At 41.1% G+C, this 27,125-nt stretch overlaps 1 protein-coding gene across 3 annotated transcripts; it reads left to right on the forward strand.

The window, feature by feature from the left end:
- Positions 1-3,054: 3,054 nt before the first annotated feature.
- On the forward strand, positions 3,055-25,872 carry LOC133906150 (uncharacterized). Of its 3 annotated transcripts, none has more exons than XM_062347945.1 (16): positions 3,055-3,239; positions 5,285-5,558; positions 5,652-5,730; positions 5,809-5,858; positions 6,448-6,651; positions 6,741-6,798; positions 13,182-13,290; positions 19,263-19,331; positions 19,723-19,851; positions 20,982-21,182; positions 21,271-21,326; positions 21,403-21,496; positions 21,971-22,061; positions 22,628-22,747; positions 23,964-24,338; positions 24,461-25,872. In XM_062347945.1, exons 2-16 carry the CDS (start codon positions 5,295-5,297, stop codon positions 25,661-25,663), a joined length of 3,102 nt encoding a protein of 1,033 aa, XP_062203929.1. In that variant the 5' UTR covers positions 3,055-3,239; positions 5,285-5,294; the 3' UTR covers positions 25,664-25,872. The 3 variants fall into 3 exon arrangements, with proteins under 3 accessions (XP_062203929.1, XP_062203930.1, XP_062203931.1); XM_062347946.1 differs by having other exon boundaries at positions 5,295-5,558; XM_062347947.1 differs by having other exon boundaries at positions 3,056-3,239; positions 5,479-5,558.
- Positions 25,873-27,125: the final 1,253 nt, after the last annotated feature.

Consider the following 27,125-nt stretch of genomic DNA (forward strand, 5'->3'; position numbering starts at 1 on the left):
TATATGTAAGGGGGATGTGAGGAGGTCAGCCTAGGGTTGTGCAGCCGTGGAAAGAGGAGTGCACAACCTGGATTCGTACCCCGACACACTTATTAGATCCGACAAGGTCCAAAACGGTAACACAACATCTTATTTCAATGACTCTGATTAATTCCTAGTGAATGTAAGACCAGATTCATTGAAAAGAGCTCGTTATAAGCTTTCCAGCAAGTCCATAGATGCCTCAATTGAACTCCGTATGCGAATGTTATACCTGTTTTATTGACATGCTATCCTGAGACTCCGAACTGAATTTGGAGTCTGATTAGAACTCGACTTTGAGTCCGAGTAGACTTGTTCTTCGAGGGGTGATGTCCAGGTAATGTTGTGGTACTTCTCCCATGCTCCTAAGTAATAAAATATCCCAAAAAATTAGTAGCATCCCATCCTTTAGCAAGAAAGTATGAACATCAAGAAACGATTACCCTTGTGTGTATCTGAAGGAGTGATGTCCTCATCATCCTCCCCTTCTTTATTACAAATTATTCCCGGTTTGCGTATAGCATTAGCTTGCCCATAAACTTCTACACAAAGCAAAATGTGCAAGGAACTCTCGTTATGTAATATCATAAGTTATTTGTCAAACAATTATAATTCTCTTTGAAACGATTATACCTGATCATAATTAGTCATAATAGACAATATTGATACAATGTATGCATGTGTCACTTCCTTCTCCCCTTCTTTAAAAGAAGTGATATGGTATGGTAACTTAGTATCAATTTGCATCTTCTGTACAAAGAAAGGTAAAGCAATAGTTGTGGTGTATGGTAGCAACCAATAACACTCCCTTTCTTGAGAACTATCTTATAGATTGCAAATAAAATTGGAGAAACTTGACATAACATTAATAGTGCTATTGCAGTCCTCTAAATGTTCACTTTGTGGCATAATAATATAATGTTTCAGATTTGAATAAATATAAACTCATTGCACCATATACTCTAATTTATCATTGTATTTGCCAATAACATGAAAAATATTTTGTGACAAGCATGACAAGTCAGAATTAAGTTTTAATTTCTCCTCTAAATTATTCATATCACAAAGAACATCAAATTCAATATAACCTAAAGAATTTATAGAGGATAGCAATTTCAGCTCTTCTTACTCATTAGCAATGCATTGAACATTTTAAATTTTAGAACAACTGTTCATTTGTAAAACAGAGTTAACATATTCATGAACAAGTTATGATTGTGATATAAGTGAAGCATTACCACCCAACTCTTTTTATCACAAGGAACAGCAAGCAAAACATCTTTTGACAAAGATAAATCAAGAGTTGGTTCCACTAACATTTGTTCTACATTAGCATCATTGGTAGACGATTTTAGCACATCAAAACAATTCATAAGTGTAGTATTTTTTTTCATTATCATAAATTTCAACAAGGTCAAATTTAATGGTAAGCATAACACATACTTGCTGATTTTCAGATTCATGCTCACACTTTTTCCTTTCATTTTCAGATATATTTTTTTCAAATTTTATAATTTTAGCAGGGGTTAAAAGTAGAAAAATTATTTTCTTTCCTTTATCTAGGTGTACTTATTACTATTACCATGATGTATTGCATCAGTATCAAACTCCCATGGTCGTCCTAACAAAAAAGTGAGCATGCTTGTATGAGCACTACATCAAAATTACCATAATCATTGTATGAACAAATTGAAAAATGCACTGTTGCCATCTGTATTACTTTCATCTTACTGCTGTTGTTGAACCATTGAATGTGGTATGTGTGAAGATGTGTTCCTATTGGCAAGTCAAGCTTCCTGATCAAATCTAAACTTATCAAATTGTTTTGACTCCCTCCATCAATAATGGCACGAATACAACAATCCTTCACTATGAGGAACATCTAAAATAAATTATGGTGTTTTAACAATTCTCCTTGCTCCATTTGAGTGCTTAACACTCGTTGCATAATAGGGGTCCTATAATTCTCCATGGTAGCGGTACCCAATACTTCCTCGTTATCGCTATTCGTCTCATGTTTTATCCTCATCACCTATATGGTTAGGTGCAAGAGTATATTCATCCTCAACATCACTAGCACTTATATAACCATCATCTTCTGTTGCAATGTACGCTCTCTGACTTGTGTAATCCTTCATGACGTGGCACATTCTCTTGCATCGACGGCATACAATTTCTGTTGTATAATATGTAGAAGCAACCAAAGAAGAGCTCTTGGCTAGAGCTTGCACACTATTTATAGGCATACAAGCACCATAGACGTTACGAAACAAACTGGAAAACAAAATCTGACTCTTAACTCTATTTGTTACACTGTCAACTCGTTTTGAGGTTTCTGAGTCGCTCACGAGGAATCTGTTGATAGGGTTGGATCCGTTGGAAAGATCACGAAATAATATTTTCAACTTGTGGCTAAAATGCTTCTATTGGACTCCGTATGGTAGAGATATCTTACTTTTGTTGTACTATTATTTGTTGAATCAGAGTATAATTTGGAGTCCAAGTAGCAAATGACTAGACTTGAAATCTGACTAGGTTGTTCCTACTCAGGATCTGACCTCCCCACTATAGGAGAACGAGTAGGAACTAGACTTGAAATTCGACAAGCTCCCGATAAGCTTCGACAAACTCCGATAATCCCCGACAAGGGTTCGACTTGAACTATCTTCTCCCATATGTCTGAGTAACAAGACATTAAAAAATTATTTAGTAGCATCTTATTCTCATAAGTATGGTTATAAACACAGAGGAACGAGCTCGTCTCATGATTTAATTGATGTGCACGAGTTCGTATCATAAGACATTGCAGTGACGCAGCAAGAACTGATTATGTATGATTACATGTAGTGCACATATCCGCAACCGTTATGTCCTCGTCAACACATGCGACATCACCATCATTTTTTTATTTCTTATCAGCGGAGCTCACAATATCGGACGATGGTACTCTATTATTGTAAAATTTTGAAACAATCGTGTAATTTTACAAATATTAAAAAAATATAAAAAAATTCGAGCTTCTTTCTCTCTTGACTCTCACCCGCGACCCTGTCGTGCTGCGGGTGACTTCCCCAATCTCCATTCTCCAATTCACCGCAGCTGCCTGCCCGCTCCCGAAACCCGGAGACCGTCGGTCGTCCCCTCGGCCTCCTGCCCCGCCGCCGCAACCTGACGAGCCGCGCGCCGCCGGAGATTCGCGCCTTCCTCTTCGGGGCGTGGTAAGCCCTAGTCCCCTCCCCTCTCCATCTTCCTCTCCGACCAAGCTCCGGCGAGCTCTCCGGTGCCGCTGCCACCTTTGCCGAGTGCCCCGCTAGGCACTCACTTGCGCTGGCGCCTTTAACCGTTGCGATCCTCTAGCGCCGCGCCGTGCAGGGACGCATAGTCGTCTGGCCCCGTGCTGTTTCCCTTTCACGGCGTCTTCCCGTCTTCGCTGAGAACAAAGGGTCAAGGGCCGTCTCCCACCCTAGATTGGGCCTCTTGTGAGAGAGTGCGCGTTTGTGCGAATCCTTCGCTCTCCAACTCCTCCATTGGCCCCTGGCCTCTCCCCGCTGCCTCCAGCCCCTACTCCGCCTCCCCATCCTCCTCCGCTTCCCTTGCTCCTGGCTGCAGCCGCCGCAAACCTATATCACCACCGCAAACCTTCCTAGCGGCCGGTGGCCTCTCCCCAAGTTCTCCATCAAGGCCTCAACTCTGGGCTCTCCCACCTTCTGTGCCTCAGATCAGTAACTTAAATCTTGCTTAAATGAAATAAAATTTGTACATGTCTGTTTTACTAGGCTTATTACATTGCTCCTGCTCTTGAACAAGTTGAAATTTAATCCCAGTGGGCATTCAAACTTAAAAAGCCTGATACAAAATCACTGTTGGTTCTGATTCAAATAAAGATTGAAACGAAATCCATTCTTTTTTGAGTGTTGCTTTACGTACAACCTGTACAACTCCTTTACAACCAGGAGTTTAAAGAGCTCAAATCACTTGTGCAGTGACTCACTTATGAATTAAAGGGCCTAAAACATCTGATTGTAAATGGAGTAGTATAAATGAGTTTTACATGAAGCATTTCGTACTTTTTTTCCCTGAGTAAGTTTCACCAAGATGCCTGGTTTTGTGGTCCAAGTGATAGAGAACCCCAGGTTCTTTGGCATGTGCCACTTTACTCCATGGATTATGGCCCATTTCAAAACCCAGTTTTCATCCTTGAAGTGCCAAAAAAACCTTCGATATTCGGCAGGTACATGCCACTTAACCTAGGGATTATGTCCCATTTGTTTAAGAAATCCCTCCTTGATTGGAATATATGCCGATGAGGGGATTCTCTTGCCATCGTGGAGCGCTACGTCCGTATGCAAGTGGGACCCAAAAGTTAAAAACCTATTATTTGTCTAGCAGTGGTGATGTGTAAAACAAAGGGGTCATAATATATGGGGCTAAAAGCAAGTACAATAAGGCCAAGTTAGGAGCCTTACGTTTGGGCAGCGTAGTACCCTCGAGCTCGACGGTGCAACCTCCGCTGGTTCGACGTACAACGTGGTAACCGTGCGGATTGGGCATGGGAGGCATGGTTGGAACTTGACACCATGGTATTTGAAGTGGTGGCACAGCCTCCTTTAGCTCAATGGCGTGACAATGTCTGGACTGAGCTTGTTCTTCGGCGAGGTCCCGTTGGGGCTGTGAGCACATGAGGAGGGGTGGCAAGCCAGTGGAGAGAGGGAGGGAGGGAGCGAGAGAGAGAGAGAGATAGAGAGAGAGAGTCCCATCAAAGAGCCTGTTACAGTGTTCTCTTTTCTGCACACCTAAAAGAGAGAGAGAGAGAGAGAGAAGTGTCGATGGGACTGACAACTCGGTGTGAGTGGGTGAGGCAGAGAGAGACAATGGGAGGGGTAGGTTGTCCGCTAAGATAGTGGGCTCCACATTGCTATTGGAGGGTGTGTTTGGGGCCGAGTTGTTGTGGGCATTGTTTGCAGACATGGCTTCACATGGTGTGCAGGTTACATGGACAAAATTAGAGTCAACAGTGGGCTCTATTATTGAACATGCGTACTAAGGAACCTGGGATTTTCTGAAACTTAGGCCACAAAACCTGGGGTTATGTGAAGTTTACTCTTTCTTTAGATTCTTTGTAGCTGAACAAGGGCTTGGGGATCTCTATTTCCATTGCATTTATTTTGGCAATCGATTGGGGTGACATAAGCCTGGCTAATGATTGTCGTCTGTCAGTTAATTCTTATTCTATTCAATACTATTTTTTGTAATTGTGGGACAGCAAGTTGCAGATGAATCGGGATGAGGCGTCTAGTTTGTTCTGTGTCGGTATGCATGAAATGGATGTGGGTGAAGAATACGCAGCTGAATGTTCTAAAATGAATCAGGATACTTCCCATGAAACAACCAAATTTGATGTAGTAATGGCAACTTCGGCAATGTATACTGATCATGGCAATACCAATGCTTGCTTAGATGAATATCACATGTCAGGAGTTCAGCATTTGGAGGAAATCAGATTTGGCAGTACACAACACTATGAGCTTCAGTCAGAAGTATATACATATCTCTTCATAGTTCATACAATTTATTCTAGTTCTGTTTAGTGCACTTTTTTTGTTGAATGCTTATTGTTTGGCTTCTTTAAGGGAGTGGTAGCTGATTCCGAGGAAGAAAGCTTGGCATCTAGCCCTGATACTTCATCTACCACTAATTATGATATACCTGGTAATATGCTTGACTTTCTGTAATAGCTTCTGTTTGCACTGTGGGGCAATCCTGGTAATCACTTTTGTGCAATTTCAGGTTACATGGAGCAAAATGTGCAGTATATCTGTAATACTTTGGACACAATGGTATGTGTCCTTGTATTAAATTGTACATTGATTGTTGGGCGCTTGAAATGTCAGTTTATTTTTTTAGCATGTTCGAGCAACTTCCAGCGTGGGGCTAGAAGTTGAAATGATTTATCAGGAAATTTGGAATGCCATAGCAGTAGAATTTTTATAAGTTCAGTTACTGATCTTGGCCTACTAACACAATTCAAGCGCCATCTGCCGTCAGCTTGTCAATTTTGCTTGAGAAGACTAGTTACTAAGTGTAAACTGAGCTACTGCTGCTTTCTCTGTTCTTGTTATGCACTCAGTTATATGACTTGCAAATTCTTTTAGGCAACATACATAAGGTTAGCCTAAATCCTTACGATTGTTCTTTAGATTACTGTATCTAGCCCGTAATAGAATTTGTTGTTTCCCTTTCAAGATCATTCGAAATTATTCATATGTTCATTTGATTGTTTTGTTGAGCTTGCTGCAATTCTTTTCAGATGCTTAATACATTTTTTATGCTGCAGTTCAATCTTTTTAATGCTTGTTTTTTATATTTGACTGATATGTTGTTTAAAAGAGGAGAAATTTATCACTCTTATTTATTTGCTGCTTCTAGGTTGACAAAGAAGGACCAGTTATTCTTAGTCCTGACATTATAATGTGCGACACAACTGTGCATCTTGAGCGTCACCTTACTTTCTCATCAGATGGTATCAAGATTGAATACTTTGATTTGGATTCCTGTGAAGATGATGAGATGATAACTCTACATTGGGAAATATCTAATATCATTTCCATCAATTGTAAATGGGCTCAGAGTGTAAGCAGTTCACTTTTTATTGTTACCTTCCCTCTTAATTTTTCATGTTTTTTTTCACAGTTTTACTATAAATTTATCATCCTAATCAGGTTGGATCTGCCCTCATAACTTTCCTTGCTGGATTTGAATCAGAAATTGGAAATTCAGGTATAATATATGGTCAAGATATTTGATTGTTATGCTTTCCCTGGTGCTCTAATGGTAAATAAGATATATTCTTCATTTATGATGCATATGAGGTAGGAGATAGGGCTGTGTTGAGTTTTCTTGCGTGGTTTGAGTCCTCTAATTTTGCATGTATTTTGCATTTTTGTTTTCTAAATGGAATGGGTACTAACCATAGAAGGCTCTCTTTGGTAAATGATTTTAGTTTGGTTTGTTTAGTTGATCCAGTTTTCATGTTTTATGTAACTGTAACAAGGTTCCAGACATTGGCGTAGCTCAATATTAATTTCTTTGGTCGGGTCCATCTCGGCCGGGAATTGCCAAGCGCCGGTGATCCTCGACTTCAGAGGACTCAGGCGACGCCTGATGAAATCCTTGGCAATGTCGTACGCCGTTAACTTCTCCTTCAGATGCTGGATGTCTCTAATGAGACTCCGGCGGAGGGTTGTCATCATTAGCTCTTCCGTCTAGGCGGACCTCGGCATCAGGGGAAGACCCCAGTAAGGAACCCCCCAGCGGGCTGGGTTGAAATTAGAACCACTTCTTGTGCCACCCCGACCAAGAGCTCTTGGCGGCGAAATCAATGTACTCCGCCGTCTTTCTCTCCCCTAGAATCCATTCAACAGGTAAAAATACCTGAAGAGGTCGAGGTATGGGCGCCGACCTAAGAAGGCCCCGCACAAATGTCCGAAGACACTCAACATGATGATGGAGTTGGGGTTGAGGTGAATGAGTTCCAGGCCATAGAAACTAAGAACATCAAGAAGAAAACTGGAAGGGGGGAAGCAAAAACCGCAGCGGAAGAAATCGAGAAAAATCAATGTCTATGCGGTGTCCGAGCTTGGGATTGTCTGCCCCGCTGCCGGCATGTAGGCGATTAGGGCCTGAGGAGGAATCACCTCGTCGTGCTCCGCCTTGTTTAGATCCTCCTCCATGATCTCAGATTCTTGCCAGGTCGGGATTGCACTCGTCATCTCGTCGGCGGTGGAGCTCTTTTTCTCGATCTTCTTGCAGCCCATGGTGCCGGGGGAGTTAGAGGAGGGTTTTTGGGGGCAAAGGTGCGAGAGGAACGAAGAGATGATGAAAGGTAAATGATGACGTTGGGGTGAACGATGAAGTGAGCTCCCCCTTTGCTTGTATACATGGCGACGGCTCTCGAGAACAGCTCTTCGACTGACGTCGTGGCCTGACTTGAGGCCATGATCTCTTGCTTTACTGTTATGTCACATTTAATGCCTGATGCATGCGGGGCAGTTGGAGTAGTAACACGTGGAACTCAGCACACCACGCCACCACGCGCGCGTGCGTTTTCCCACCGTAATCATGATCTCCTATCAGGTAAAAGACTCACCACTACTCGAAATCTCTGCTGCGATGGTCCAACTTTCGTACCCGACCAGTGACAAGTCTTCTCCCCTGTACTTTTGCAAGGACGGGATGATATTTTCTAGCTGATCAGAAAACCTACTCTGATGGAACACCTTCTCGATGACTCACTTGAGAACTAAGAGGTGTTAACATCGAATATATGGTATGAGAACCCAGAGAACCCGATTAGACGTATCATTCTAATTGGGAACCCGAGTCTTACTTGATGACGCAGTCAGACAAAATGCTTATCTTTGCTAACAAAGTACTTAACCTGTTGAAGCCTCATATCACGTATTGGTGGGGGGCTTGACGATGATTACTGGATAATTACCATATCCAGGCACCCTAACATTTCCTGTAATTCTTAGGGTATATCTCTATCTTCGGGCAGGGGATCCCTGGATAAATGAAAACTACCCGTAGGTACTCAGGGTATTCCATAAACAGGGAAGTTTATCTCCAAGAATGGAAAGGGAGACACCAGAGGACGTACGACACCACCCTATATATGTGGAGCCTGGGGATCCTGCGGAGAAGGAGACAAGTCGAATAAGTTGTACAAACCAGAACACTACAAACCGAGCAATGAAGTCGCCGACTAGGATAGATCTATCTAGACTAGCCATGCACCCCCTTTGTAACAGGGTCATATCAATACAAGACAAACATGATGTAGCATTATTATCCTAAGGGAGGCTTGAATCTGTCTAAAATCCCTTCTATGTATTCGTTTGATTCGTCTACCCGAAGCATCCCTCATCTATTCTACAAATTTGTCAAATCGGTGGTTCACCAATTGTCGACATTACCGTAAGTTATCAATGATTACAGTACTCTCGCAGCCCCTCTTACAATGCTATTAAAGATAGAATCTTTTTGTTGGTCCCTTGCAGTTACTGAGGCTTTTTCAGCCCTAAAAAAATGCCCTTACTTTAGCCTCCTCGCAACTTCCGGATTTCTCACAACACTTTATCATTGTTTGTGATGCATCCGGCTTGGGTTTTGGTGCTGTTTACATCAAGGCGCTGGTCCCATAGTTTATTTCAGTTGCCCCTCATCATGCTAAGTTGGCTGCTTATGAACGGGAATTAATTAGCTTGGTTAAAGCAGTGCGTCATTGGAGACCATATGTTTGGGGACGTTCTTTTATTTTGTAGATAGATCATTATAGCCTGAAATTTTTGCTGGATCAACGTCTTTCCACTATTCCGCAGCATACATGGGTTAGCAAGTTATTTGGATATTATTTTGAGGTTGAATTTCAACCTGGGAAGCATAATTCAGTAGCGGACGCTCTTTCTCGTAGAGATGCATGTTTGACTAGTTTGTCACTGTCTACCGACTGATGTGTCAGTGTAATAAGACTAAACACTTGCATCAAGCTGGACTTTTGCAACTGCTTGTGGTGCCATCTTCTGTTTGGGAGGATATATCTATGGATCTTATAGAAGGCCTTCCTCGTGTCGGTGGCAAATCTGTGATCTTGACAGTGGTTGATCGATTCTTGAAATATGCTCACTTCATTGCTTTGGGAGACCCTTACACAACTGATAGCTGTCACACCCGGTTTTAACGGTCAAAACCAGATGCGGCTTATGTGTGCTCAGGATGTTCAACACACATAAGGACGTCACAGGTGAAGTAACAAAAGCAATACTTCTATTAAATAAACATTAAACTCTTACAGCAATTGACATATATTGTCTTCTATGAAGATATCTGCAGCGGAACAGAAGCACTGGTGCCCAACATCACCGCAGGCAACCGACCGGGAGACGCGCCTAGAACGTCACAGCCTCGTCTTGATAGTCTTCAACATCTTCACTCACTGAGCAACAGTATACATGTCGCATGGTGTAGAGAAAATAGCAAGTGTGAGCACATGACGCGCTCAGCAAGTGTGGGAAAGTAATGATATGCAGGCTTATACTAAGAATAGGCTAACAAATGGTACTTTTGCGTAAATGCGAATAATGAAAACATATTTGGACTCAAAAGCATTAAGCAATTATTAAGTGAATGTAACTCATACAGTTCAACATGCAGCATATAAGGCTCCCCACCTTGCATACCATAACCGTCTAGTACTCCTTGTACTATAACTAAAATCATAACCATCTAGTACTCCCTGTACCAGAACCATAACCACAACCATCTAGTACTCCCTGTACCAGAACCATAACCATAACCACAACCATCTAGTACTCCCTGTACCAGAATCATAACCACAACCATCTAATCATGTGAGGATCCAAGTCTCTCATATTCGTGAGCACTGCTATTATAACAGTTTTACACTTTATAGAGGTTGTCCAGCTTTCCCCACGAGTCAGTGAATTTCATGTTGCCGTGTTCACGAAACACTTAACACACGCCAGTAGTGTGCCGCCAAGAATCACTGCATGACATTTGCCACTAACCAGAGACTAATCCAGTATGTGTCTGCCCATTAGATTTCACCGCCAAGCTTTACGCAAGTTAAGCTCCTACCCAGAAGCCCCCTTTTGTGCTGACCCAACACACACTGGATAGACTCTAATCAGTATGTCACGTCTTACCCATATCAGCCTCGTGGTTGGTACGTTACTTTTTGGGTTGTCGCTCCACGAACCGGTCCTTAGGTTATTTTAGCAAATACTAAACCAACATCATAATCATGATAACCATCAAAACTACTTTGCTCAAGGCATAAGGTTCCATGTTGCTAGACCATTAACACATTAATGACCATTGTTGCATATGTTCATTAGTCAAGATTATGACACTTCTCAACATCCCAAAAGCATGACTAAGCAATTTACCCACAAAGGACACCTAACTATAAACCATCTAGGTTCCAAGGGATGATAAGGGAAAATCTAGTGAAAACTCTAACATAGGTGACTACCCATCATATTGACAGATCTTGCATGCAATTTTGTAAAACAAAACATTTAAAAACATAGACTTAATATGATCAAGGACACTTGCCTTTTACCCAGTGCTGCTCAGTGTTGACGAAATCTTGGTCTTGAAGTCCCTCCAACTGCTTTAGAACATTATCGACTAATTGGGAGAACTTTTGTGATCTTGAAGCGTATTGGTGATGTGGCTTATCGGCTTCGCCTTCCTCCCAAGGCGTGTATACATGATGTGTTTCATGTGGCTCTGCTCAAGAAATATAATTGGGCGCCTCCAATTGATGCAGTTCAATTGCTGGATATTGTTCATGGCCGGGTGGTTCCTTCCCCCGATAAAGTCCTTCGTTCTTGCATCATTGATAGTGCTCAAGTAATTCTGGTTTGTTGGTAAGGTTCTTTTGCAGCTGAAGCAACTTGGGAGCCATTGTAGTCCTTCCGGCAGGCTTATCCATCTTATCAGCTTAAGGATGAGCTACTTGCTGGGCAATAGGGAAATGATAGAGATTCCAGGTTTGGGATCACCTACCAAAGGCGGAGAAAAGCATTAAGGGAAGAAAAGAATTAGTTTCCTATTATGTTTCAACATAATTAGTTCCCCTTAGGATTCAGAATAATTGATTTCAGGACTGTTAGAGTCCTATTATATCTGTAAGTCAGTATAGTTCGGAGTTGGTTTAGAGTTGGATTCGGTCTAGGTTTAGATTTGGGTCTCCATATAAAGAGAGCCTTATGGTGTAAACGGCAAGTAGAAATTAATCTATTGTTTGGTCCAAGCCCGAAAGCCAGGGAGACCTAGTTATGCAATAAAGGGAGAGAAGAAGGGAGAAAAGAGGAAGAGCGGGAGGCGAACCAGCAAGGCTAAGGAGCCACCGCCTCCCCATCCATGTCGGCTCTGTCACCGGCGGTCGGCGCAATATTCCCTCCGATCAGCCTGATCGGAGGGCGACGACAGTGAGGTCCGGATCTGGAGACAATGGTTGGATTGTTGATGGTTGGATCCGTTGCCGGAGGGGTAGGGGACATCGGAATCGGTGGAGGCATGTGGTGTAGCGGCGGCTTGCTCCGGGGCACCGCATGCTAATGTGGGGAGAGACGAGGGGCAAAGGAGATCACGAAGAGAGAGAAAATGGAGGTGAAGCATGACTTTTCTATTCTCTTGAGTGCTATGTTCACATGATGTGTGGACAGGGTGGGCCCATAGGTGGAGAAGTATGATTTTCCTGTCCACTTAAATGCATAGGACGTGGAGAATAGGCTGGAAAGGGGCTATCGCTAACTATTGAGGAGGAGCTCGATGCTGCAATACTAGAATGCGGGAGCGAGACTGAGTATGGCGTCCGCCCAGAGTCACCTTGCCTCGTCTAGGCGGTTGGAAGGTGGTCAGTCGCCAGCCTTGCCTTACCGCCTTAATAACAATGCACCCGCCATACATAGAGTTTGTGCAGCAGCGCTGAGTGGAGAGGACAACATGCATTACATGGTGTAAGACGGTGCCATTGCTTTCTCAGATCCATGCTGCTGCCTCCTTGAAGGCATCCCATTGCAAAGGTTTGCATGGATTTGGGGATTGAGCTTAAGTTTACACTGTTTTGGGCGCATGGATCTGCGTTGCCATCCTTGGTTGCTTTATCAGCAGGGTTTTGGGTTTCCCCTACCTGATGTGTCCTCAAACTTCCCTTTCATTGATGCCTACATTAGCTCTTAATTTTAGCTTATGCTATACAAGGATATGCTTGTATGTATAATAATGCAATATAAGGTTATGATAGTGGCAGGCTGACCAAACTTATGGGTATTGGAATGGCAAATTTGCAGTTATACATTTTTATTGGCAAATCTCAAATTGGAGGTCCGACTAGTGGCAAATATGCCATTTTTCCTAAGTTTGATGTATGCTCTTTCCATGTGAGATTTGATTTCAGCATTTTTTTTACGGAAGCATGATATCTTGTTTTTTTGCATATGTCTAAACTAAGATGTTAATTTTCTCCATCAAAAGAAAATCGTGGTTTTAGATGTACAATAATATTGTTGAGATTGAGATACTCCTTTCTTCTAACTAACTAATTTGCCTGTCTTTGTTGTGTTCTATAGGTCCTGTTAGAGTACAGTTTTGTCTTAATGATCCGCAATGGCCAAGGATTCAACAAAAGATTTGGCATCTTGCAGCAAGATATCAAGAAATATGGAAGGATGTTCCATCGTAAGCTTCGGGATTATGGTTTTGCTTTATGTCTGCATTACTTGTTACTATGAGTCAGTTTCAACATATCAAATTTCTGACCAAAGCATGTGCTAATGAACTCGAATTAATGCATCATTAGGTTATATGGATATATTTAGGTTATTTTCATTTTCACCTGTTACCGTAGCATGTATTGCAAGGCTAATGCTGACGATTGAGGCATGTTAATTGTGGTGTTAATATATTAGTCAAAACAATCAATGGTCACACCAATTCACAGGGGATATAGTAGAATAAATTTTGGTTGGGTTCGGGTATTGCTCAGATTTGATAAATGATAAGTGTTACCTTGCCTGGAATTGTGGGAAGCAAGATATTTGTCTAATAGACTTGATGTCAATATATAGAGTCGGTCCTTATGGGTCAATATGGGCCAGAATAATATGTTACCATATATATATATACTTAATGCCCCCCTCAAACTCAAGGTGGTATAGGAGGCTCAGAAACACTGAGTTTGAGTAGATGAAGCTGTTGATGCACTTGAGTTTGTGCTTTGGCGAAGAAATCTGCAACTTGCAACTCTGATGGCACATACTGAAGAGTAATGATTTTTTGATGACAATGAGACCGAGTAAAGGAAGCATCAACACCAATATGCTTTGTGAGTTCATGCTTCACATGATCATTTGCAATTTGTATATCACCAGCATTATCACATAGAAGGGGCGTGGGTGCTTCACAAGAGACGCCAAAATCAGCCAACAACCAGCGAAGAAGCCACACAATCTCTGAAGTGGTAGTGACAAGAGCTCGAAGTTCTGCTTTTAGTAGACCGTGATACAACAATCTGTTTCTTAGACTTCCATGTAAGAGGAGAAGTACTAAGAAGAATACAATAACCAGTGATAGAACGACGATCAAGTGGAATTCGAGTATGCATAAAGCTGAAGCAGACTAGAATGCACATAGAACAAGCACTGTGATGATGTTCCCTTCAAGTAGCATAATACCTGAAGTAAATGACCAAAATGCACAGAAGTGGAGCACTCACAAACTAACTCAATATAAACTGCATGAGCAATATCAGGCCTGGTGATAGTGAGATAAACAAGGTTACCCACAATACGACGATACCGAGAGGGGTCCTTAAGGGGTGTACCATCAGTAGGATAAAGTTGCAAATGAAGCTCCATAGGTGTAGCAACTGTCCGATTATCAGTAATGCTAGAGCTAGCCATGAGATCCTGAATGTATTTAGATTGAGAAAGATAGAAACCCTTTTCAAAAGTCATAACTTCAATCCGCAAGAAGTAACTAATAGGGCCTGAATTAGATATCTGAAACTGCTCACTGAGTTGCTTCTTCACATGAGCAACATGCTCAACATCATCTCCTGTAATCAACATATCGTCAACATAAAAGAGAAGCAAAGTACGTCCTTTTGGAGATAGATGAATAAATAAAGCATGATTATGATCACTAGGGGAAGAACCAGCAGCCTGTATAACAGAAACAAACCGTTCAAATCAAGCACGAGGAGCTTGTTTGAGGCTATATAAAGCACGTCGAAGACGACAGACATATCCTGAAGGAGCATCAACACCTAGGGGTGGCTGCATATAAACTTCCTCATGCAAATCACCATGAAAAAGAGCATTCTTAACATCCATCTGAGAGATGGTTTAGGAACGAGTAACAACCACTGCAATCATGGTACGAACTGTGGTCATGTGAGCAGCCGGAGCAAATGTCTTATTATAATCTCGACCTTTGGTCTGCTGAAAAACTCTGGCAATAAGGTGAGCTTTGTATCTCTCAATAGAACCATCTGACTTTATTTTGATCTTAAACACCCACTTACATGTGATAGGAACAGCATGAGATGGTAAGGAAACAAGATCTCAAGTTCCTGTACGATCAAGTGCAACAAGTTCCTTAGACATAGCAGACCACCACTCAGGAATACCAGATGCCTCCTGATAAGTAGAGGGCTCCTTAGATACAACAGCACTCGCACGGGGAAAACCAAACCTGTCAGGTGCCTCAATAGTCGCGTAAATTATAACAAGGACCAGTAGGCAACTCGTCAACAACATCAAGATCAGTATGGACAGGAGCATCAGGACTAGCCGAAGAGGTGGGATTGGACGGGTGATCAGAAGGAACTATGTTCTGACGAGTATAGACATGGATGATAGGCGGAATATATGGTGAGGGAGCTGAATCTGGAGTAGAGGTGAGTGGAGGAGGCATAGGAGATGGAACAGGGATAGGATCACCAAATGGAGGAAGACATAGGAAGGATGTGGAGGAGGCATAGGATATGGAACAGGGACAGGATCATCAGATGGAGGAGGAAGACATAGGAAGGATGTGGACTTTGTGGGAGAGGATGAGGGCTGAATTGAGGGATTATAGAAGAAGGGACGGTCCTCAACAAAGGTCACATCACGAGAAATTCGCATGTGATGAGAGGAAGGATCATAACAACGATAACCCTTATACTTAGGACTATATCCAAGAAAGACGCATTCAACCGACTGGGCAGACAACTTGTTCTACTCATGAGATGCAAGCAGGATATAGCAAGTACATCCGAAAACCCAAAGATGATCATAGTTAGTAGTACCAAAAAGAGCCTCACCAGGGCATTTTTCGGCAAGCTTTGAAGACGACTGTCGGTTAATAAGATAAATGGTTGTAGAAACAGCTTCTCCCTAGAAACAAGATGGAACAAAAGATGCAATAAGAAGTGTGCGAGCAGTCTATAATATAGCGATGTTTTCGTTCAGCAACGCCATTTTGAGCATAAGCCTCAAGCCATGAGAGTTGAGCAAGGGTGCCCTCAGAGGTGAGGAATTGACGATAAACAGAAGAGAGATATTCTCCAGAGTTAGAGCGAAAGATTTTAATAGCAGTAGAGAACTAAGTATGGATCATACGAGCAAATGATTGATATATAGAACACAACGGGGAATGATGTTTCATGAAATAAATCCAAGTATATTAAGAATGATCGTCAATAAAAATGACATAATAGCTATGACCACCTTTTGAAGCAAAAGGTGAAGGACCCCATACATTAGAATGAATAAGATCAAAAGGTTTAGAAGAATGGGAAATACTACTGGGATATGGGAGTTGGAGATGTTTACCAAGCTTGCAACCCTTACAATGAATAGTGGACTCAATTGACGTATGACCTAAATGACCCTGACAGACCAAAATAGACAAACGCGATCCACATAAGTGACCAAGACGATAATGCCACTTGGCAAAAGATGGAGCAGATGACGATGCCGCAGATGACACGAGCGGTGGAGCTGGTGGAAGGAGGAAGACGCAAAGTGTCCAAAATGTAGAGGCCAGGAGACCCGCTATGGCGACGGCCAGTCCCAATCACACTCCCGCTGCAAAGATCTTGAATAAAACAAGATGAGACATCAAATCCAACAAAACAGTTTTGGTCAATGACTTGAGAGGAGATTCATGGATTACTGAGGTAAAAAAAAAACATCAGGTATAGAAAAGCAAGAAGTGGAAAGTGCATCCTAATGAGTGATATGACAAGATGTACCATCAGTTGTCTGAATAGAATCTCCAGGAGTGACCGGCTTGCAAGCGACCAACTGAGACTTATCGGATGTGACATGGAAGGAACTAAGGTACAAAAGAAACATCAGGTACAGAAAAGTATGAAGTGGAAAGTGCATCATAATGAGTGATATGACAAGATGTACCATCAACTATTTGAATAGAATCTATAGGGGTGTCCGGCTTGCAAGCGACCAACTGAGACTTATCGAATGTGACATGAAAGGAGGCCCCTGAATCCAGAACCCAAAACTGAGAATCACTGTTATGAGCAGCAGCGACGGATATAGAGCCTCGTGAAGGAGCTGTATTACGAGCTCGAGCAGCACGACGAGCACGGTAACTCAACCAACTTCTCTGAATGACGAGATAAGCAATTCTCTAAATGATAACCAGTTTTCCTGTAATGCTCACAAGGAATACCCTCTGAGGAACTACCTCTAGCTATGTTGGTCCTTTGAGAAGCAGCAAGTACACTATGAGGTACTAATACTGGAGCAGACGTGAGTGAACAAAGGTGAGTCTCTTCAGCATTCAAAGGAGGTGATACATCAGCAATGGATGGAGTAATGTGGTTGTTGAGCAGCTGCATATGAAGAGACTCAAAATCTGATCGTAGTCCATGACAAAATTGGTACATAAGGAACTTCTCAATGAACTTATTCTTCTGATCACAGCAGCCTGAACACCCTCAGGACACTGAGGGACCATGGAGAGCAATGGTCCCATCAAACGATCAAATGCAGTGTAGTACTCATATATGGAGAGATCATTCTGCTGAAGGTCATGAAGTCTTGTCATCAAAGTATGCAAGAGGGCACCACTATTCTGAACATATCGACGCTGCAAATAATCCCCCATCTCCTTAGCTGTCTTATGATGTTCAAGACTCATGATTAAAGACTCCTTCATACTAGTAACTATAGCACTCATAACCCTTCTGTCATTATTCTGCCAATTTTGGACTTCAGTTGCACTAGAACCATCCTTGGACGTATCAACAGGTGGAACATCAGTTAGATGTGATGCCAGAGCATAATCCCTCAACACAGTTTTCATAGAGAAAACCCACTCGAGATAATTATGACCAGAAAGTTTGATAGGAATAGCAATTGCAGTGGGTTGCGACATCGAAAACACCAAGGGCAATAGATGAACAGTAGCATTGCTGCAGACAAACAGTAGCAATACAGCAGCACAACATGCACGGATGAACAATAACATGAAGTAGTGCAACAGTAGGAATACCTCCTTGTTCTATGCAGAGCAGCAACAGATGAGGTCCGTGTGCGTGCTCTATCTTTGCGTGTAGGAACTGGAGGCGACTGTAGCAACAACGACGGGAGGACATAGTTGACGGTTGTGCAACGGCTCAGTTGCCTGACGGTCGGGCCGCAGTTACCTGAAGACAACAGTGGTGTCCGGCGTGCCAACTCCAGATGGAGATTTGACCAGTGACAGCTTGACAGGCGACGGAGGTGATGGAAACCGATGCAGATTCGAAGGGCAGCAGGATTCGGTGATGAACGAGGCGGAAATCGGCGTTGATCCGAAGGGCGACGGGGTCCAATGCAGTGCGGATCTGAAGGGCGGTGGAGTTTGATGCGAATCGGCGATGGGGTTCGGCGCGGATCTGGGCGGTGAAGTCGCTGACGATGAGGGGCGACTGAACAGGCTCGCGACGGGCGACCTGACGTGCGACACGGCCGTGACGGCAGCACGTGCATGACAGTATAGAAGGGGGGCAATGGCCCCTTGATGGCGGCAGACAACCACGTCAAAAAAATTTGGATTTTGGAAACTACTCTAAACCTTGCTCTAATTCCATGTTACCTTGACTGGAATTGTGGGAAGCAAGATATTCGTCCAATAGACTTGATCTTAATATATAGAGTCGGTCCTCATGGGTCAATATGGGACAGAATAATATGTTACCATATATTTATACTTAACAATAAGTACCAGATATGGGTAAGTATAAGATTTTTTTAGTACTGATGGTTGTGCAGTGTTTACCAGAATCACTGTTAATTTGTAAGTCTACTTACATAGTAGAAAGCAAACCAATTAATTAAGTTGTGTTCTTTTGTTCAACATGTTGCCAGATAAGGCATGCTGCAGAGTGCAAACTCTAGTAAGTTGGATGATTTGAGTTTCGCTTTTGTTATGGATATACTAGTTTATTGAACCTCAGTTTAGATATGGATATCAAGTGTCAAGAATGGGCGTAGACTATGTCAGGGTAAATTTTACTTTGATCAGCAGTTGGATATTTTGATGTATGCTTGTTTACCCTTTTAATGTGAAGTTTGCACCCTTTTAAAGAATGATTTCGACATTTATCTGTATTCTGTCTTTAACAACTGTATTGTGTAATTGCATGCATTTGTCAGTGATGATTTTGCATCAGAGAATTGGAGCATTGAACCTAGTTGCTTTTTCCCTAGGCAATATTTTTTGAGGTGAGTGTATTGCACTTACGCTATTTATCCTCTATGTTCCCTGTTGATTTTCTCCCCTTTCTCCTGTGAAGTCTGAATATCTAGAAACATTAATGCTACATTACTTTCGGTCAGTGGTTATATGGATAATGATTATGCCATTGATAAAGTTTCCAGCATTTTATGCCTATTTTACTTAGTAGTTTCACTTCCTGACAACTAATTTTCTTTATTATATCTGAACTTTATTGGAGACCATACTTCCTGTAAAGCAAATGCTGTATTTTCCACCTGTGGTATTATTAAAACTGAAGCATCTGCCTACTCAGAGGCTGCAGTTATTTTTTCATATTTGGCTATTTGTTCTGTTTATGCTTAAAACTTGTTCTGTTATTTGTTTTTATTGGTCCAGTGCTGAGGACTTTGAAGATGTTATTTATCCCAATGGAGATCCTGATGCTGTTTCCATTAGCAAACGAGACGTTGAGCTGCTGCTGCCTGAAACCTTTGTCAACGATACCATAATTGACTTTTATGTCAAGTAGGTTGAACCTTCTTTATCCCCGGCATCCTTTGCCTTGTAGCATTAGTTGTTAATGATGATATCTTGCTACTTTTGTGCTGTTACAACTCCTATTGTAATATTGGTACATCTGATCACCTAGTGTTGTCAAATACATATAATTTTGTTGCCTTAAGTTGATTGTGATGGGAGTTGCATTTTGATGTTGAAGGTTGCTACTTACTATGCAGCTGGTTGCTGCATCATAGCCTTGTGCTAGAAAATAGGAAGTTTTGAATGTTTCAAGTTTTTTTTTTTTTTTGCTTTAGTTTAATCTAAGTAGTGGAACTGCTTTAGGTTTATGAAGACTAATTATATTCTTGAGCAACTAAGTATTCAATTTCTCTCTTAAGTTTGTTGAAATGTATAAAGAATTTAAAATGATGCAAGTATCGAGAGTTTTAATGCATTAAACTAGTTTCTACTACTTTGTGTTGCATGTTTGGAAATGCTCAGTTTCTCAATTATTTTAATGTCTAACTGCTTTATGTTAATTTATGAAAATTCCTGTACTATTCCCACACCCTAAACAGGCTATGAAACTATGATTTTGTGTTTGTAGAGCACTTTTCTTTTACTATATGTATATGATATGCACTTCAAGTTTTAGTAGTTTATTGCCTGAACTTCATTGGAGTGATGAGTTATCCCGACTTCAACCCTATAAATGTTACTGCCAGTTTTCACCTAGTTTAGGGTTTGCATCAATTATTTCAAGATTTGAGTTATGATCTTAGAAGCTGATCCATACCTATTTGTGTGGCACTTGTGCAGGGCGTTTGGGCCTGTGTCCAGTTCCATTTTTTTCTCTGAACCTTGAAACTGACTTGCAATTGCCAAAATTTAGTTGATGTGCTCAAATCTATTTTGCTCAAACGTTTTGATGTTCCCTTTCATTTTGTGACCTGTGAGCAGCAGTGATAATTTAATGCATATGATCCTAAATGGAACAAGCATCATCACTTGTATGTGTTTATGTTGCTTTGTTTTCTGTCATTTTTCCTCTGTTTCCAATCCTGTAAGGCTGTAACTTCTAATAGAAAATACGAATACTGGATCAGCTGCCCCTTCATGATGCATTAAACTGATCCTTAGTTTCTCTTTTGCAGATACTTGAGCATGAGAATTGAACCCACAGAGAAGCGCAGGTACCACTTCTTTAACAGCTTCTTTTTTCGCAAGCTGGCAGATCTTGACAAAGATCAAGGGAGAGCTCCAGAAGGTAGAGCAGCTTTCTTACGTGTCCGCAAGTGGACCCGCAAAATAAATGTATTTGAGAAGGATTTTCTGTTTATTCCAGTGAACTTCAAGTAAGAAACTTCAAACTTATGACAATGAAAATTTGTTTTCATGTGATAATAATCTTTGTACACTATTAATTACATGTCTGCATTGCAGCTTGCATTGGAGCTTAATTGTTTTATGTTATCCTGGAGAAGTGGCAACATTCAAAGGCACGAATATAAATTGAAATTGGTACTTTTGTGAGTTTTTGAGTAGTGCTTTTATTTACTTATTGTTTTGCTTCAGATGGTGATATGGAGCTCTCTGATAAAGCCCCATGTATATTACACATGGATTCACTTAAGGGAAGTCATAATGGACTGAAGGACATCATTCAAAGGTAAGTCTTTCTGTAGGAATTGTATCATCTCTACTTTCGTGCAGCTTATACATAGCTGTTATGTTTTCTGTTGGGGTATTGATTATAGTAAATAGCTGATATTTGTCACATTAAAATGATTAGTTTTCTCATCAAAAGTACTATCATATACTTATTTCATTTTGAATGTTCTGAAGGGACTAGACTCTGGTTATATTGATAGAAATAGTGAATGCACCCTTTAAAAAAGGGCCCTCTTAAAAAACGAAAATACTTGATGGCCAGAGGATCAAAGGTGGTACTATCATATACAATGCTGCCTATGTGGGTTTCTGAAATGACATCTATTTTGAACAGGAGATGGTAACTCTTAATAATGGTTAATTGGTCTTTTTGCTCTCCATAATTCCTGTTTGTCATATCAAAATTCGCACTCAATACTTTGTGGTCAATATCAGATGAATCATGTGTGAAGTTTGATTCTTTCTTGCGCAGTTATTTATGGGAAGAGTGGAAGGAAAGGCACCCTGAATCAGCATCAGATAATCCAGACAAGTTCTTGAACTTGAGATTTGTCTCCCTTGAGGTTTGGGCATAAAAAGTTTCAGTACCAGTTCCATATTCTTTGGTGAAATTCGTCTAAAGTGCTTTTAATGGTTGCTGCGCACAATACCAGCTCTGATCCATTTGATTTTAGTGCTTGGCTTTTTCCTGCTGAATCTCTTGCAATTTGTGGGCCGTCGAATCTTCTATCAAATTTTGGGCACAAATTGCCAAATCTTGGCTTAATAAAACAGCTGCTAAATATCTGATAAGCAGTAAGATTAAGATAATAGATTTAACACCAGCCAGTTGATTGCTTGACTGGGTTCCTATGAGCATCTTATATTCACTGATGCCGTCATATCCTTCTTCAAATGAATTGTTTGGACCTGTTTGGTTGTGCAGTTGTTCTTATGTGTAGAAAGTGTTGAGTCTATTTGGTTTATGCCCACAAACCTGTGACAGGCCACTCATTTTCTTTTGTGGAGAAAATCTTTGCCACAGTTGCAACGCCATCTGGCCGTTTCGCATGTGTGCGAACCACATTTAGCCTTTTAATTGCTTTATAATTTTGGATTGTAATCTTGTTATGTTCTATTTGTGGTCCAGCTCCCTCAGCAGGATAATTCATTTGATTGTGGCTTGTTCTTGCTCCATTATGTGGAACACTTTTTGATGGATGCTCCCAGTACCTTCAACCCATTCAAGATCGATGTATTGAGTGACTTTGTGAGTTCTAAAATTCTTTATTAATTTTCTTAGTTGTTTAATGACATCCTGTTGTTTTCTGCCGTTCCCAGTGTAAAGTTGTATTTGTGTGGTCTTGAACCATAATGCTGTCGTGAACTTTATCAGAACCCTGCGAATTGTTCTTTGTTACTCTAGTCGTTTATTTTTTCCACTTTTTAGTGCCAATAAGTTCTGGTAGTGGGTTCCATTCAGTGAGTGGACGTATGTTATGGTCGGGAGGACCTACAGTCGTCGAAGGACTCCAGGATTGGCTAGAAGAGAAGTTAAGGGACATCAAATTAGGATTTAGTTAGCACTCGTATCAGATTTGGTTTATCTGTTCATCGGTTTAGTTTGATTCAGTTTATATGTTAGTTGGTTTCGGTTTAGGATTCTATTATTGGCCAGTTTGGATTAGTCACGGCTTGCTATATATAGTCGGCATTAGCCATGTAATCAGAAATTAATCAATAAAGAAGTCCCTCCTCTATCTATATCTCTCCTCTCCCTCGGCTCTCCTCTCTTCGACCCTCTCCTCTCTGCCGTCTTGGCCAGGCTAGCTACCACGGCGCCAACACACCTGGGGTGTAAGTCCCGACCTAGGGTGCACCACTACAACCTACAGAGGCCAGGTTCTATCAACGTATCTCTGACGAATTAACTACTATAAATTATTTCATTCAGCTTTAATTCAAACGTGCCTTCATATGTTTGAGCTCTTCTAGTAGATTTATCAATTTAGAGAAAATTGTACTGTACCAACTTAAAAGTATAATCGGTGAAATGTAAAAGCAATGTACCTGCACCTCTTTAAATAGGCGGCCCTAACAATCTTAGCTAATTGATCCAATTTGTAACAAACTAATCTTAGCTTGACAACCTGAAGGTAATCATCTTAAATAATTAAGATAGGAGGCCTATCTCCAAGCCTATGCCACTGGGGGTGATTGGCATCGTTCTTGTGGTTTTCGCCCTCCTGCATGAGTAGGTATTGCCCACATATGCATCCAGCCTTGGCAATAGTTTGATCTGCCTGTGTTTTTCTCTTTCTTTTTCCTTCAGCCATTTTAATCCGGGTTTCTTCAAATTATTTTATCAGAAAAGTCCTAGAAGAGCAAATAGTAGTTGTACCATAAAGTATAAAATGTTTTTATTTAGATTTTAGTAGGAGTTATATTTCTCTACCTTATATTTTCACGATTGATGTACTTTTCAGCTTAGTGATAATTGGTTTCCACCTGCCGAAGCTTCTCTCAAGCGTTCAGTGATCCGAAAGTTAATCCATGAACTAGTGACAGGATCTTTTCAGAATCATCCAATGCTACTTTGCAGTAATGAGCATCTTGACAAAGGGCATCAAAGAAGCGAAGATGTTGACCAAGAACGAGCTGAAGAGTTTCTTGCTCAGAGGTGCTCTGCTGGTGAACCTGATTCTGTTTGCACAATTCATGATGGCACTCATTCAACACAACAACCGACCCCATCCATCTGCTTAAATGATTCTGAAAAAACTGGGCTACCTGCTTCTGGGTGCATTTTGGACACCAGAAGGGTTTCAATGGTTGCTGTAAGGAATCTACAAGAGTTTGCGGTATGTTTTTAGCTGATGGTTTTATACCCTTTAGTGCTTGAATAGACAAGTAATTATTTACTTTTCTTGAGCTTATTTACTAATATCATGTGTTAATTTTTTGTTGAATTGTTTTGTGCTAGGTGTGTCCACGAGACCAGGATACTGTCGTTTGCTTGTCAAGCCAGGATGAGAGGAACAATGCGCTTCTTGCAGAATCTAATGATCAGCTTGATATGAGATCATGTGGTGCAGAGGATTATGAAGTTTTCAAGGAATCATTGCTGGCTTCTTTGGACAATAACCAAAAAAATTCCAGTCAAGCAGAAGCTAAGGGTCATGATATTATGGTTTCTAAGTGTTTCTCAATCTCTGATGATGCTGAGGAGGTAATGGCCAGTCACGAACAATCCTTAGAAAGAAACACTGGTGCAGTTGGAAATGAGTGCCATAGAGCCTCTCAAGATATGGATCCTGTCATGATGCCTGATGCCAGCAAAGATGACACAGGACCTCATCCAGAAAGGACTACATGCGAAGTTGAGGATGGCCATGATCTTTGTGAAGGCATGGATTCGGTCATGCTAGGTGATATCAACAAAGATTTTGCTGAGCATTCTCTAGAAAGGAGCACTGTCGAAGTTGAGGACACAAAACATGAGCATGGTCTTGTGGACCCTATCGCAGTAAAAGATGGCATCAAAGACAATGCGAAGGAAATTAGCACAACTGCAGATATCAATCATAGTGAGCAGTATGTTTCATCTGAGTTGGACGAGGGAAATACTGACAATTGTATGGCCAGTGATACCTCTGAGTTGAAAGTCGGAAATACTGACAATGGTAGTATAGTATCCTCTCTATTGAAAGAGGACAAAACTGACAATGGTATGATCGGTGATAGCTCTGAGTTGAAAGTGGGAAACACAGACAAAGGTACCACTGGTGGTAGAACAGTTTCCTCTGAGTTGAAAGAGGGAAACACTGACAATGTGACTGCTGGTGACTGTACAGATGAAACCAACGTAAATGCAGGTGGTGAGGATACTTGTGACTATGGGGCAGTTCCTTGTGAAGATGACACAACTTGCACTGATGCTGCGATGCCACTCGTAGATAGACCCTGCAGCGCAGAGAATGAAACAATTTCTGAGAACACAACTACTGATGCTAAAAGGCCTCTGCCTGATGGCACCTGTACAGTTGTCTGTGATGACAAGTGGGTTCAGAAAGTTGATGCTCAGGGTACTGAACCAAAAATAGAGCGTCACTACAAGCGACGAAAGGTTTTGGCCGCAGAGTCGGAGAAACAACAGAGCTTTTCGCGGGTGTCATCTTTAGATTAGATTTTGGTTTGTGAGGCATAGGTTTAGCTTGTGTCATGTGTAGTCCTTTCCATTGCCTTTATGCAATGCTGCTATTGTTCTGTAATAGTGTACTTCCGCTAGTGACTTTGGGTTTTACAAACCCCATAGGAAATCCTGATGGTTGGTTGACGGTGTCATTCTGTTGATGTAAAGTGTTTTATGTGATCTGCCTGACTGTTCTGAAGTCATTATTGAGCCTCGTCCTCTCTGTTCAGCTGATTATTGGGGACCTGGAGTAGGCTTTGATTTAGTGATACGTCAAAACAAACGATCTTTGCCGGAGTAGTTCAAGCATGGCATGACAGGAGAACAAAATATTTAGTGAGTAATCCTCCGTACAAAAATATAATGTTTTAGAATTTGAGTTATCAAATTTTCTCAATTTTGACCACTAATATGTATAAAACTACTTAATAGTACCACTAGATGAAAAGCTTCCGAGGAGTTATACATGTCTCTACTGAAAACTTGATCTCTAAACCATTTTATTAAAATTTATTAAAATCAAATTTATGGGACAAGTTTAATTCAATGGTCTCTTTTGTGCTGGCTTCGCTTCTTTTTATTGCGGCTTCAATTTATGATTTATTGAGTCTTTATCTCTATCAGGACTAAATAATCCTAATATGCATCATCACTAGACTATTAGCTTTAAAATACTAAATCAAGCTATTAAATCCAAACCCCTATTTGTAGTTCGGCCAAATAGAACAAATCTATCTATACAAGTGTTACTCTTAACTCTAGGATCACTTATCCAAACAATAGTCCTTGTATTTTAATGAAATGTTTCTTTGACCTCGATGTTAACTTATAACTCTTATAAGGTGTTTGCAAACTAACAGATCTTGTTAGTCTCATTGATTATGTTAATATTAATCATCAAAATATACTAACCCTATGCTAGGGTTATTGATCTTTCAAAATCACGATAGCTTGTTGTAGTTGGAACACAATGGCTGAGCGATGTCATCATGAACCAACGAAGATTGTTCAGGACATAAGCGAAGTTGTAATCTGCAGTAGCAGCACAAGTCTCAAATATAATGGAGGTGGCTGATGGCTATTGCTCTAAACTAAAATAAGAAATGTATTTTGTCACATAAATTGATCCACATTTGATAGATCTCAATAATAATACTGAATTTCATTCAAGAATAACAAAGGACATCCATCGAAATCTCACTAAGCCTCGCAAAAGCTCAGCCCGGTCTGCGCTGTGACATCCATCCACCTAAATACCTAATCTCACTAATCTTTGCAACTAAAATTGAGCCAGACATTTCATCGAACACTTGGTAAGTGCCAACAAAAGCTCTTGATTCCTCACCACCACCCACTACAATTTCGATAAAAACAATGCAAATCGCGAAAACTCATAGTAATATTAGAGTTAAGAATTTAAAACGAGGGGAGGGGAACTCCTATATATAGCAGTCTT

Source organism: Phragmites australis, chromosome 23 (genome assembly GCF_958298935.1).
Source record: "Phragmites australis chromosome 23, lpPhrAust1.1, whole genome shotgun sequence".
Lineage (NCBI taxonomy): Eukaryota > Viridiplantae > Streptophyta > Magnoliopsida > Poales > Poaceae > Phragmites > Phragmites australis.

Excerpts from the sequence above, each read along its gene's own strand:
- LOC133906150 (XM_062347945.1), top strand. The coding sequence starts at position 5,295 with ATGAATCGGGATGAGGCGTCTAGTTTGTTCTGTGTCGGTATGCATGAA. Across the intron at positions 22,748-23,963 it reads TCGATGTATTGAGTGACTTT|CTTAGTGATAATTGGTTTCC; the intron begins GTGAGTTCTAAA and ends TGTACTTTTCAG. Across the intron at positions 24,339-24,460 it reads GGAATCTACAAGAGTTTGCG|GTGTGTCCACGAGACCAGGA; the intron begins GTATGTTTTTAG and ends GTTTTGTGCTAG.